Source organism: Purpureocillium takamizusanense, chromosome 1 (genome assembly GCF_022605165.1).
Source record: "Purpureocillium takamizusanense chromosome 1, complete sequence".
NCBI lineage: Eukaryota > Fungi > Ascomycota > Sordariomycetes > Hypocreales > Ophiocordycipitaceae > Purpureocillium > Purpureocillium takamizusanense.
The window spans coordinates 5,680,593-5,693,775 of record NC_063068.1 but is presented as its reverse complement, the minus strand read 5'-3'; the positions used below and the strand labels follow the sequence as shown (position 1 = coordinate 5,693,775).

Genomic DNA, 13,183 nt, shown 5'->3' with positions numbered 1-13,183 from the left:
GGTGGGTGGATGAGATGGACCGGGATGGATGGGCGGTCCCGAAAGCGTGGTGCGGGCGCGCCGGGCGCGGGTGAGACAGCCCTGAGCACGGGGGGGGGCTCTCCACTCCCACCAAGAAAGGTACATTGGCTTGGCTTGGTGCAGTGGGTGGTACCTGACCTGATTTGGGGTTGAGAGGGGGGGGAGGGACCCGCCTGGTTGATTGATTGATTGATTTTGCTGCCCTGGACCAGGGGGCCGGGGGTTCTGCCGGAAGCGGCGGGCAGCAGACTGTCAGCGGCCAACAGTGGTGGAGGTGCCCAGCAACAGCAGCAGCACAGCGGGCAGGCAGGCACCTCAGTCAGTCAACGGCACCCCGCGGAGGTTCTGTGTGAGTTGCCTCCCCGAGGTCATCCGCATCCGGCCCGGCAAGGTACCTGGCCCAGGGCCACGGCCACGTGCACTCGCCAGGTACCGCCCGCATCCCAGCACCTTCTGCCAAGTAAGGTTGCCTTCTTTTTCGTCCCCCGTCATTCGCATTCCACGCCGTCCCCCCGGTTCGTCTGTCCCCAAGTTTCACGTCCCTGATCGATGACGCTCGCCGGGCCCGGGGCTCTGATCGCCCGCAGCGTTCGAGATCCAGACTGACTGCCATGGCAGCTAGCTGGGATTGCTCGACTTGCAAAGCAACGCAACGCGTACGTACAGCATACACGCGCCTCATCCATTACTGGCAGTCACCACCAGTTGAGCGAGCGAGCGGGCGACCCTTCTCTCTCTCTCTCTCTCTCCCCTCCTCCTCGACCTCTTCCTGCACGCCTCCCTCCCCCTCATGCAAGCACTTTAACGGGCACAGACACCCTTCCCCCTCCCGCCTACGCGCATAGTACAGTAGTACCATCGTACGTAACGTCCTGCAGTGCGGTACATGCCTCCCTTCGACAACGATGCATCTGAGTCGTCTCCTCGGCATGATGTGCAGGCGCCCCTCGCCCTCATCTTCATGCGCAGCATTCGGCCACGGCGGCCATAACCCTTGCATGAAGCCCACGCCGCCTTGTTCTGAGGCCCCAGCGCCCGCCTTGTTTCGTCCTTTTACACACCAACCAACTGGCTATCTGCCGGTCCTGGCGGCCTTTGTGCGTGTGCCACAAGTGCACCACCTACAAAGCACACCGTAGCTTGGGGCCGAGAGGCGGTCAGTGGAAAAGAAGCGCAGAGCATGGCTGACGGCTGAAAGTGACAACGATGGCGTTGGCTGGATGCGTGCGAGTGCGCCTCCTCCGCCCAGCCTGTCGCCTCTCATCCCATCCCATGCGTCACCCGCGCGGGACGAGACGAGACGCCTTCCCGCCCAGGCCACTGGGACGGAACCCATCTTCCCACGAGGAGAGGGGGGGGCCTTGACTGCTGCCACTGGTCTGTCGTGGGTGTGCATGCCTACGCTTGACTCTGCCCTGAGAGACAAAGGAAAAGAGCCTCCCCTTGGCGACCCTGACCCAACAGCACCACCACCACCACACGCACGCACGTTGGGCTGGGCCGGGCTGGGCTGGGCCGGGATGTGGCTGCTCAGTCTCTCGCTCAAACAGGCCGGCCGCTAGAGATCCCCTCGAACCCCGGGTCCGTAACGTTATGCTTGCTCCTGTGTAACCATCGTCCGTGGGCTGCTGCTGCTGCTGCTGGAACGCTGCCTCGGACAATAAACTAGGCGCCCCAACGTCATCGTTCGGGGCCACGAGCCTTCTCTCGAAAACGAAATCAACACAGCTTCGCCCGTGCTGCGTCGACGCTCCCGAGCGGGCAAGAGAGAGAGCCGGGTACGTTCCCCTCGCGTCATGGCCACGCAGCGGCAGCCCCGCCGCGCCCGTCTGCAGGATCGATCGCACGAGCGTGGGCCGATTCCTGCATTCATTCATCCATCCACCCATCCATCCATTCACCTCGCAGACCCGGCCAGCCAGCCAGTCTCTCCCGTACAGACAGACAGACGCAGCCCCAAGGCAGCTCGGTCGCACGGACTCTGCTCTTCAGCTCTGGGGGAACGGTGCAGCGCGGCACTCTATGCCGGCGTCTATGCTTCCAAATCTCCCTCCCTGGCAAGTGTCGTGAGTGTGTCGCGCTCTATCGGACCTGCCCTCTTGCGTTCTCCACAAGAGTAAGAACTACCTTTGCAGTAGCATTGGTCGTAGCCTTGAGCTACGTACCTACTGTTCCTGAGCCCTCGTGGCGGAGGGCTGGTCCCGGGACCGCCCTTTGTCTCGCAGCCAGCTGCAACGGCTGCAGGGCGAGCACGCAGGAAGAGGGAGGGGGAGGGGGGGCGCGGCGCAAGCGAGTCGAGGGGAGCGATGCCACCACGAGGGGGGCGGAGGGGATGGATGCGCTCTGTGCGCGCCGTTGCTTCCCACCTGTGATGCTGCTGCTGCTGCTGGTCAAGTCTGGTGCGATGCGCGATGGTGGGTGGCGCATCAAGTCGGTCAGGTGCGCAGCCGACGATGCAACTGTCCACACCTCACGGCGTCAATTGGCGCTTTCCGCCGACTCATCATCGTCGCCATGTCCCGAGCCGACCTAACGGCGCGTGACTGCAAACCCCCATTCCACTCGCGTGAACCCTCCCGCATCGCTGGTACTACATACTACGTACGGCAGGGCATCGCCGGGACGACGACGACGATGAACGCCGCAAACAAACACACACAAAGACAATGCGATCCCCTCCCCCCCTCCCCTTGTCGCGCGCGACCGCACAGAACGAACACTCATCAGAGAAGGGGGGGCCTCGATCGCGAGTTGCGCCTCGCACTGGAATGCTGCTGACCCCGCCGGTGGCTGGGGGAGGGAGAGGGGGGGCGCATTGGTGTGCGTGTGTGTGTGGTGGTGGGTGGGAGGGAGGCACAGATGACGTTCGCCTGCGAGACGCGTGAAGGCCGCGACAAAGACGCGTTTCCCGCGTCGCGCTAAAGTGGCCCTTTTTTTTCCCCTTTCCCAGTCGGTGGGAGTGGGGGGACGACGTCTGCTCGTGAGGGCCTAACCAATCACGGCGCTCGGGGTCGGGTGCAAGCGCTGTGGGGCCGCGCGCGCGCGCGCGTGTCTCGCAGGAACGACCCCTTGGCTCGTGCGGCTCCTTCCTTGTCTGCTGCGTCAGGACGGACGACAGACAGCACAGCGAGGTACGTACCTACATAGTAGGGACTCTCCTTGTCCTCTTCCGCCATATCCACCACCACCACCACCACCATGAGCACTACTGCCGCCGCCGCCGCCCTGAGGCAATGAGCTTCCAGTGTGCTGTCTGCCCCCAGGTCAGGTCCACTTACACACCGAGGTCACGCATGGACTCTTGCTGACGCGCGCGATACCTTGGTGCGGGACGGGTGAAAAGGGGGCAAGCAGACCGAGGCGAGGCACTGTGCGTCGAGAGACAAAGCTGCTTGCTGCCTCATCAGCCAACAAGACTGGCTGCGTCGTGCTACACGGTCTCGCCAGTGAAAGATGGGTCCCAGAGGCCTCGCGTTCGTCGCGGCTTTGATACTCTCTCTTATCTTACCTGGGCTGCTCCACGGTCAACAGCCAAGTCTGACCTGACCCTTGGCGGTACACGCTCCTTTTCAAACGTCCGTCCGAGAGAATACCCGAGTTTACGTACGGCGCCGCCCAGGAGGTACGTAGGCCCGTCCGTCCGTCCAGCACAAAGCTGGGCCATTTTACGACTCTCGTGTAAATGCTACACCCACCAGAGAGAAAGGCCCGTTCGATACACACCCAGCGCCGCTTTGCTGCGCAGACGTGACGTGGGCAAGAGAGGGCGTAGAGGCTCTCCTGGCTCTACCCTACCATTTTCACTTACACGCTCCCCCCAGAGCCAGGGGCGGGGGGGGGTCCGGGGATCACCATGCGGCCGCCAGACGTACAAGAGACAATGGAGAACAAGCGACGACCACAGGATTTACATACATAGACTGTAGTTACGTGCAAAGTAAACTACGTGCGTAGTACTACTGCGCTTCCCAACCCAACCAACCCTTGCTCCCGGACCACCACCCGCCGCATCGTGCAGTGCGCAACAGCATCCGATCGGAGACACGCATCGTCTCCCTCGGCTCGGCTCCCCTTGCCCTCCCCCCCCACCTTGGTGTTTCATTGATCTTTTTGTTTGTGGTTTCTTTCTTTCTTTCTTTCTTTTTTTCCCCAGAGAGTTTGCTGCTGCAGTAGCTGCTGCTGCTGCTACTGCTGGTCTGATGCCGCTCCATGTAGAATATGTCCGGGTCCCAAACGAGGGTGGTGGTGGCCCGTGGGGGGGGGGGGGTGTTTTGTTGGTGGGCGGTAGCGATGGCGGTCGAGGTAAAAGTGGTATCCCTCTCACTCTCTCTCTCACTCTCTCACTCCCTCACTCTCTCTCCCTCGACTCCCTGTTCGTGCGCCTCTCGCTACTACGTACCGTATCTAATCATCTGGTCCGTCGCGCGGGACGCCTCTGTTGGTGGCTCTGGCTGCCTGGCCAAGTACGTACTCACAACCATCTACCCACATCCAGACCGACCCGCTGAACCCTACGTCCTTGCTTTTTTCTCCTCCGGACCAAGTAACGAGTAGCGTCGGTACTTACAGCCTACACACCGTAGTAAGTAGTACCTACATAGCTGTTGTTTGCTGTACCAAGGCGGCACGTAGGTGAGCACCGGGAAGAGCGGTGCTACGACCGCTGCTTGCGTTCGACTGGCCGGCATATCCCATCTTCACGGGATGCGCGTTCTGCAAAGACGCATGTCTCTCGCTTCGGGCCCTTCATTGCGTCGTGGGTGGTCGTCGCGATGCACCGGGTGCGTGCGTGCGTGTGCGTTCTTTCGGCTTCTTCCCTAGGGCTCTCCGTCCCCCTTCCCATTTGCCTTCCTTTCCGTTTCCTTTCCCCAGCCCACCACACACACACCCTCTCCGCGCCCCTTGCGTACGGGGCGTAGACGCAGGAGAAACAAACAAAACCCCCAGGAGAAAGAGAAAGAGAGAGAGAGAGAGTGTGTGTGTGTGTGTGTGTTTGTGTGTGTTTGTGTGTGTAAGAGAGGGGAGCGAGACAAACACACCACACAGAGAGCCTCACTATGTCACTCTTTCCCAGGTTCCCCAGGCGTTCGCGCAAGAGAGAGACCAAAGTAGAACAAAAGAAGATTGGGCCGGGGTGGGGGGGGAGGACAGAAGAAAGCAATACATATAAACAATCTGAAACCTCAAGGGGGGGTTGGAAGGGAATAGTTGGGTTAGTACTATGAAGTAACTAGTTTGTTGGTACAGTAAAACACCCCTATAGTGATATGCCTCCTGTGACCTGTCCCATCACTAGTAGTTGAATTGGAGAAGAAAAAAATCTGGGGAAGTGAGTACAAGGGGTTAATAGGGACAGTTCGGGGACGCTAGGTAGGTAGTAGACCATTCGAAGAAGGATAAAGAAAAAAGAAAGGAAATAGGCAGGCTAGAGTAGATGGTAACCTTGTGTAGTATCGCCACATCGGGAAAGGAGACGGGTGGATGGATGATGGATGAATGGACGGATAGACGTCGAGGGATGGAGGGAGGCGCGCAGGCGAAAAACTCAGATTGCCATGTTCAATGCCGCAAATTTCCCCATGTCGTTCGTCGCCACCCATCGTCGTAGCCTCATCCGTCTCCTCCGTGTCATCCATCCCACCACCATCCCACCTCAGCTCCTCATCCATCTCATTCATCTCATCTTAGCTCATCTCAGCCCATCTCAGCTCAGGTCCTCCCATCCCATCCCGCGCACTACGACCCGTACTACTTCCCATCCTTCACAAGAGAGAAGCCAAGACTTGGGCCGGCCCGCCCCTTATCCCGCATCCCTGGGAACCCACCCATCCATCCATCCTGTCTATCTATCTATTCTATCCACCGTATCTGTCATCCCTCTTCTTCGCCCAAACACACACACACACATACACGTGCACTCCACGACCATACCCGTCCTGCTGCTGTTGTTGCTGCTGCTGCTGCCACGCCAGGTCAACCAACCCACCAGCTCTCCCTCACTCCCAGGCAGCTCCGGTACCACGGCAGAAGTCTTGCCCCCCCCCCTGAGCTCGGTGAATTATTTCCAATATTCATCCCACCCATACATACATGCTCCTCCTCCCTCTCCCTCCCTCCCTCGCCCTACCCTAGCTCCTCCTCCTCATCATGTTCCCCAAACGCTTCTCCATTCAGTCCTTTCCCTCCCTTCTCTACACACTCACACACTCACTCACTCACTCACCTCCACCGCCCGCTCGAGACCCACGACGCACGTAGGGTAGTCAGGTCGCGTCCGCTCTTGGGCCGGTCGACGGTGATACGGACGGCCCACGGGCTGGCGTACTCCCCTGCCGCGCTTTGCCTTTGCCGAGAATGAGGAGCTGCCCAGGAGCCATCAGCCGAGTTACACTTCGGCCCTGCCGCGGACCGGCCCGCCGGCTCGCCCTGCCAAACGACGAGGTAGGTGCATCGCCGCGTCGTCTGCTGTCCAAAGGCACCCCATCTTGTCCTCGCGAGCAGTCAGCGATACCATGTCAATGTGTAGGGCGATGCGCGTTGCCATCCGCCAACGGGCGCCAGGGAGGCCCCGGGTCAAAGGATACTGCTCGCGGCAAGGTATATTAAGAGTTCCAGCTGTATGCAAGTCGAACCTACTCCAAAAACGCCGCAGCCATGGGTCGATTCGGTCCTCCCGTCGGCCAGCTCTAACACTCCTACTCCCATCCGACGTCGCATGCTACGCGACTTGACGCCACCACCGCACATTACCTTCCTCCACTGCACATGCCAGCTTCATCGGCCATCAACAGCGCTGCCCAGCGTGCTCCCAGCCTCGTCCTCCACATGGAACAAAATAGCGTGTCGTCCAAAACGCAAAATCAAGGTCATATCGTGCTCTTGCTCCAAAAATGGTCCGGCCGCCGACGTAGTTTCCGAGCGTACCGCCACTGGAAATACCTGGGCGTCGATATATGCCGATAGATAGGTATCGTAGGAATATCCGAGGCTCGACTCGTCCTCCAAAAGGGTGCCTCTACCCCCAGCTTCATGCGTATATCCCCGAGAGTAGAATGCCGTCCAAAACAAGGAAATATGGTGTGGCAAGAGATCGAAATAAACTTAGTACGCAGCTCCAAATCTTCCGCACGTCGGAAGGCTCGGCCATGTTGCTAACGCGGGCATCCCTATCCCATCCAGGGCTCGTTCGCGTCGAAAATGATCGTAATCTCTCCCGTCAAATCTGTCAAAAGTCGCTTCGCGCGCCCTCCCCGATGCGCCTTGCCGTCTCACATTACGACGCATTCCTTGTCGTCCTTGGCGCTCTTGGTCACCTTGCCGTTGCGCGGGGGGGCCACGTCCATGGGCGTGCCCCCGCCACTGACGGCCGCCTGGATGACTGCCAGACGCTGCTTGGCCCTTTCGTCTCCGGCGTCTGCGGCCTTGACGTACCAGACGTTGGCCTCCAGTATGTCGCGACGGCAGCCTATGCCCGACTCGGTGAAGTAGCCGACCGCGTATTGCGCCTTGACGAAGCCTGCTGCACGTTAGCACTGGTCTCCGGCATCAAACGGCCTTTGGGACCGCTGGGAGGCGGCCGCGGAATCTGGACTCACCGAGCTCTGCCGAGCGTCTCGCCCACTCGTATGCTTCCTCTTCGTCCTTCTCCAGGATGGGTGCTGCCCCAACCATGTACCAGGCACACAGACCCATCATGGCCGCCGCGTGCCCGCGCTCGGCAGCGCCCGTGTAGAAATGAACACTGAGCGCCGGGTCTCGGGGGCAGCTGAGGAGGCCATGCTCATAAGCATCGCCCATGCGGTAGTTGGCCTCCGGATGGCCCAGATCGGCTGCCTGTGTAAATAGCTCTGCGGCATAGCTGTGGTCCTGGAACACATCGTCGCCGTATCCCGTCTCGTACAGGCAGCCCAGCTGGTACGGCGCCGCGTTATACTGCGAGTCGGCAGCCTCCGTAGCCAGCTTCAGCCACTTGATGCCCTCGCGATACCGCTTCTCGCCCAGATCCCCCGAGAGGCAAGCCTTGCCGAGACGTGTCATGGCTCCCGGGTGCCTCTTTGCCGCAGCCGTCCGGAGAAACTGCACCGCCTTAGCCGGGTCCTTGCGGCAGCCCCAGCCGAACTCGTAGCAAAGGGCCGTGCGGTACGCGGATTCGGCGTGGCCATGCTTGGCGGCCAAGACGAACAGCGGGAAGGCCGTGTTGTAGTCCTCCTTGCCCTTGCTAAAGAGACCCGAGGCATAGCCGTCCGCGAGATAGTACTGTGCAAATGGATAGCCGCCGTTGGCCAGACGCTGCAAGATTTGCCGGGCTTCGCGGACGAGCTCGTACGGGCTGGCGACTGAGCCTTCCACAATTGGGCTGTCAAGGTCTCTGAGGGGCTGCGGGCTGGTCTTGCGCGCCTTGGGATCCGACACGTCGAGACCCTGCTCCATGGCCGACGAGATGAGAAATACGGCGAAGGAATATTGTATGGAGAAGTCATTGGTTTTCTTGACATTTTGGCGGTACATCTCCAGCGTCTTCTGGGCGCTCAGCAGCGAGGCATTGTTGCCGACCACGGTCCGCAGGTTGGAGTTGTCGAGGGACAGGGGCGCCGGCGCCTGCTGGGGGTAGGGAACGTTGAGGAGCTCCGCGTACGAGGACGGGCGCACATCGGGGGACTTGCGGGACTGTACCGAGGGGGCGCGCATGTGGGAACCTCCCGGCATGAGGTTGGGAGACCTGCCGCGCGGACCATAGTCGGAGAAGTTGGAGTATGACGAGTGCGGCCGGGGCAGCGAGCTTCTCCTGAAGTAGCCCGAGCTCGGCGTCAGGTGGCGCCGGATATGCGGGGGGTTCTCGGCCAGCTCCGGGTTCGAGGGCGTCCGCGCGGTGTCGCTCGGGACACTGCTGACCCGCTGGGGGTAGTCCTGCTGGTGGTGATACTGGAATTGCGGAATCGACTGATTTCGGGGAATGCTGCCCTCGAGGATGGAACTCCCCGGAGAGTCCTCGTTAGCCAGGTACTCGGCGGCCTCCATGATGCCCGAGATGGAGCTCGTGCTGGTGGCCGCCGAGGACTGGACCGACGTCTGTTGCTGCGTAGTGCTAGCCGACTCGTCCGACTCACGACTGTTGCGGAACGCATCTTGATTACGGACTCGGTCCTTGGCACTGACGACCGTTGCGCCTTGCCGCTCGGGCCCAATGTCGGCCGTTACAGAAAGGTTGAGCTCCAACGGCGTATGGCTGAACTCTATCGCCGAGGCGTCGCCGCCGTTGGCCTGCTGCGGCTGGCGCGCGTCGGTGGAGAGCGCGGGGAGTTCTGCAGATGGCCCCGCGGGCAGCGAGGCGCCCGTTTCGGCCTCGTCGTGACGCCGTGTCCTGTCCGCGAGCTCGAAGTGGGCGGCTTGAGGCCGCGCAAGCTCGATGTCGGCATTGGAGGGCTGTGCCCAATTGTCTTGCTGGAAGTTGACGCGGACGGGAGAGACGGGTCCGTTTCGCAGGCGCGCGTTGCCAACGGGCGGAATCGCAACGGGCTTTCGGGGGATGCTGTCGACGGGCGACCTGGCGTGGACAGGGGATCCATGATGATCCATGCCGTCGGCGCCGGGCGAGGTAGAGATGGGAGGAGGCGAGGCGCTGACAGCGGCCATGGTCCGGATCGGCTGGTGACGGGCGTCGTTGGACAGAGTTCGGCGATGCGGACCGTGTCGACGACCGCCCGTGTAAAGCCGCGCGGTGCGATCGAAGGTCGATTGCTGGCGGTTGCGTGCGCTGCTCGTCGCTTCCCTGCTGTCTTTGTCGGACAGGGTCAAAGGGCGTGCGTATACGTCCGCAGGGCGGTCAGCCGGCCCCAATTTCAGCAAAGGGAGATGCGGAGGGTCGAGTCGAGGGAGACGACAGTCGACGTGCACTGCGGGCAGCGAGGGACAAAGAGAACGAGTGGCTTGCAACCGGCTGGATGCGAGTCGAGGAAAAGCGAGACGAAGATACGACGGGATGCTGACGTTTGCGAGGGGCTGAGCAATGCCTGGAAATGGCCGCCAGTGAATGATCAGGCAGGCTCCGGAGGTGAAGCACAGCAAACAGGAGGGGATGACGAAGTTGACGGGGACAAGAATTCTACAGCGCCAGGGAGCCGGTTGAAGATGGGGACGGGGGGGGGAGTGGGAGGCTGATTGATTGACGGGTGATGGATGATTGACTTGATGAATGAGGTGCTTTCTGGTCCGGGGGGGGTGTGGGAGCCCAGAGGCGAGAGAACCCTCCTCCCGCACAGCCCAGGCCAGGCCAGGCACCCATCGGCCCAAGGCGCCTCAGTTTGACCTGACCGCAAAAGACGGGCGGCGGCTAGGGGAGCTAATGCCTCCATACCTCACCTCAACTTGGGTACCTGGGCTGGGCTTGGGTTCTGCCCACAGCTGGAGCTCCCATCCGTCCAGGCGTGCCCGCGGGCGCTGGAGTCCGCTGGCCCGCCGGTCCAGTCCAGCTTGTGTGTGGCCTTGCGCCAGGACAGGGGCCCGACAAGGGGGACTGACTGACCCCCCGGCGGTCTGCCTGAAAGAGGGTGGTGCCGCCCTCCGCGGCTGGGCTGCAGCGTGTGGTTCTGGACGTTGCGGGTTGGCGGAGCCGGGCCAGGGCACCACCAGACCAGTGCGAACCCCCTGTCCCGCCGGCCAGGCCAAGGGCAGGCCAAGCCCACCTAGAGCGAAACCGCCTCGTCTTGCTGCAGAGCCATCAACTGGCGGCGGCGGCGGCGGCGGCGGCGGGCAATTCCTGGGCGAGGCCGTGAGGAGAGGGCGAGAGCGCGAGGGGTGCGAGGCGCCGGCAGTCGCAGGGGTGTCTGTCGGTCGAGATGACAAGCTGCACCGGCCGAGATGTCGCGTTCCCCATTCCGTGCAGCACGACACACGATGGGAGACTATGTACTACATGCACCACGCGACGTCGTTCATCGGATCTCCCGCGCGACCCGGGCGCATCGCCGGCGATATCTCAGCCCACGGATCCGGGGCAAACCGAGGCCATCAAAGGCCTCCCCCCCCCCCCCCCCCCCCTTCACTGGTACGCACGGCTTGGTGGCGCATCTAGGTGCACCAAATAATTAGGCATGGCTCAGGAATTCGTCAACCCGAACAGGCGGGAACTGGCGCCGCGATGCAACGCACCGCACCGCCCCCCCGTCCAGAAGAATAAGCTTGCCCTACCCTCGCCAGCCGTCGCAGCGCGACTGGGGATACATAGCGTCACTGCCGCGCCCCGTGGTGAGCGAGCAATGCACACGCACATCCTTCTGTACGACATGCCATCTGCAGGCTGCAGTCGTCGCTACCGCCGCATCGGGCGTGCCGAACCAGTGCTACCAACACGTCGGTCACTGTCCCAGGACTCGGGGAGGGCACACTGGCCGTACGGTAACCTGTGCACGCCAGGCAATCGTCCCTCCACCCAGTCCAGTGACGTCGGTTTCGTGGGTAAAGGGCGGCTCGGGCGGTGCACAGGATTGGGATTTGCGTCAACCTCAGTAGCATGTCTGTAGCGCCGGGGCAAAACGCGATGGCAGGCGTTTGTGCAGGAGTAGAAGCTGCAGCAAGGGACCTGGCGAAGCCCTTTTTGGAAGCCCACCGTTGCGCCCGTTGTGGGCCGCCAAACACGAAGTGTCTTTTGGTGCGTCTTGGCCAGAAGTAGCCCCCGGCGGGCGAGGAGGAGGAGGTGGTGGTGGAGCGACAGCGCCGAGGACGACCAGATGGCGAGCGAGGGTCGGCAATGTCTGCTGCTGCTGCTGCTGCTGCTGCTGCTGCCGCCGTTGCTGGTTCTGTCGCCCATGCCGGCCGGCATACCTGACCGAGGGAGCAAATGAATCATGCTGTGCCGCTCATTTGGCCATGAGCTGCTGCTTGTCTCGCTTTGCGTTGGCGGCAGGAGGGATGGAGGGGAGAGGGCGGTCAAGGCGCCCAGGCCTTTCTCCACCGTCGACGTAAACGTCAACGTCAACCTCCGTCCCGCATTTTTTTTTCTTTCGTCGCGAAACAGCCCAGCATGCCCAGGTACGCTCAGCACTCCGCCGTTCCAATTTAGCAGCATTGGCGGATAAGATGCGCACGAAAAAGGAAGCCGCAGCGGCTGTGGCGTGTATCCAGTGTGTGCGTCGTGTTCCAGAGAGTTCCAGCAGCAGGTTTCAGCATCCGCGACGCGGGCGGCTCTTGCCGCCGGTGCTGGAGGGGAGGGCGCACAAAGTACCCCCTTTTGCCTACTCTACTACTACTTCGTACTAAGGTACTTGCCTACATCACGGGGTTTTTGGTTTGATTCTTGGCGGTATCTACGTACATATGCGTACTTGGTCCGGAAGGAAGATCAAGACACATCCTATTGCATTGCTCAACTGGGGACTCCGCAGGGAATTCGTGCCTGCCTTGGTAGGTCGATACCAGGCGTGACTTCTCGCTCGGAGAGTTGGCAGTTGTGTGCCTTCCGAGGTCACGCTTCCGTACCGCACGTACTTCCCTCAACGTTTGTTTCCTCCTCGTCCCCATGTTACCCTCCATGGAAGGAAGCTTCAGGTGGGCGACTGTCGGCGTGCTCTGCCCCGCCTGGAGCCACCAACTTCGCGGTGCGAAGGCGAAGGCACACAAGTCCATCGCACCTGCGCCAAGCTGCACCCTCCCCGCCCGCCATCCACATCCACCCCCCACATGCCCAGCGCCATCATCATCATCACCATACAAATCTCAAAACACTGCCACTCGGTTTGAGCACGGCGATGTTTTTCAGAGAAGCTGCCACCGGCCTCGCTAAGCCCTGTCCGCGTCTCAGGAAGCCCGGCCGGACCCTGAAGGCTCGCCATGGGCTATGTTTCCGTCTCAGCCCAGGAGACCGCCGCAGAGCGCCGCCGCGCCACATGATCCAACCACTCGTCGCACATGGCGCCGCAGCCCATCTTTCAGCCTCAGCCCCGGGCTCCGAAGACTGGCGAATCCCCGAGTTCACGTCGATCCACCCCGCTGCTCCCGCCCAGCTGCCTGCCCTCCCCCACCTACTAGGTAGTGCGTGGTGGTGCCGGTTGTTCCACACAACATCGGCCGGCCCAGGCCCGAGCCGGCTGCACCTGGTTCCGTGCACGTATTCCCACCATCCGCTGTGACGCTGTCCACGGTTCACGCGGTCACCACAGTCAGGAAC

General features: G+C 61.6%; 2 protein-coding genes across 2 annotated transcripts; both read right to left on the bottom strand.

The window, feature by feature from the left end:
• Positions 1-5,228: 5,228 nt before the first annotated feature.
• Positions 5,229-5,924, bottom strand: JDV02_001725 (uncharacterized protein). The gene has a single exon (XM_047982677.1). The coding sequence runs from the start codon at positions 5,697-5,699 to the stop codon at positions 5,388-5,390; it is 312 nt and encodes a 103-aa protein (XP_047838643.1). The 5' UTR covers positions 5,700-5,924; the 3' UTR covers positions 5,229-5,387.
• A 220-nt stretch (positions 5,925-6,144) lies between these two features.
• Positions 6,145-10,410, bottom strand: CHS4 (Chitin synthase 4). Its single transcript, XM_047982676.1, has 2 exons — positions 7,617-10,410; positions 6,145-7,537 (listed from the first exon to the last, which is right to left on the bottom strand). Exons 1-2 carry the CDS (start codon positions 9,652-9,654, stop codon positions 7,290-7,292), a joined length of 2,286 nt encoding a protein of 761 aa, XP_047838642.1. The 5' UTR covers positions 9,655-10,410; the 3' UTR covers positions 6,145-7,289.
• Between the last annotated feature and the right edge of the window lie 2,773 nt (positions 10,411-13,183).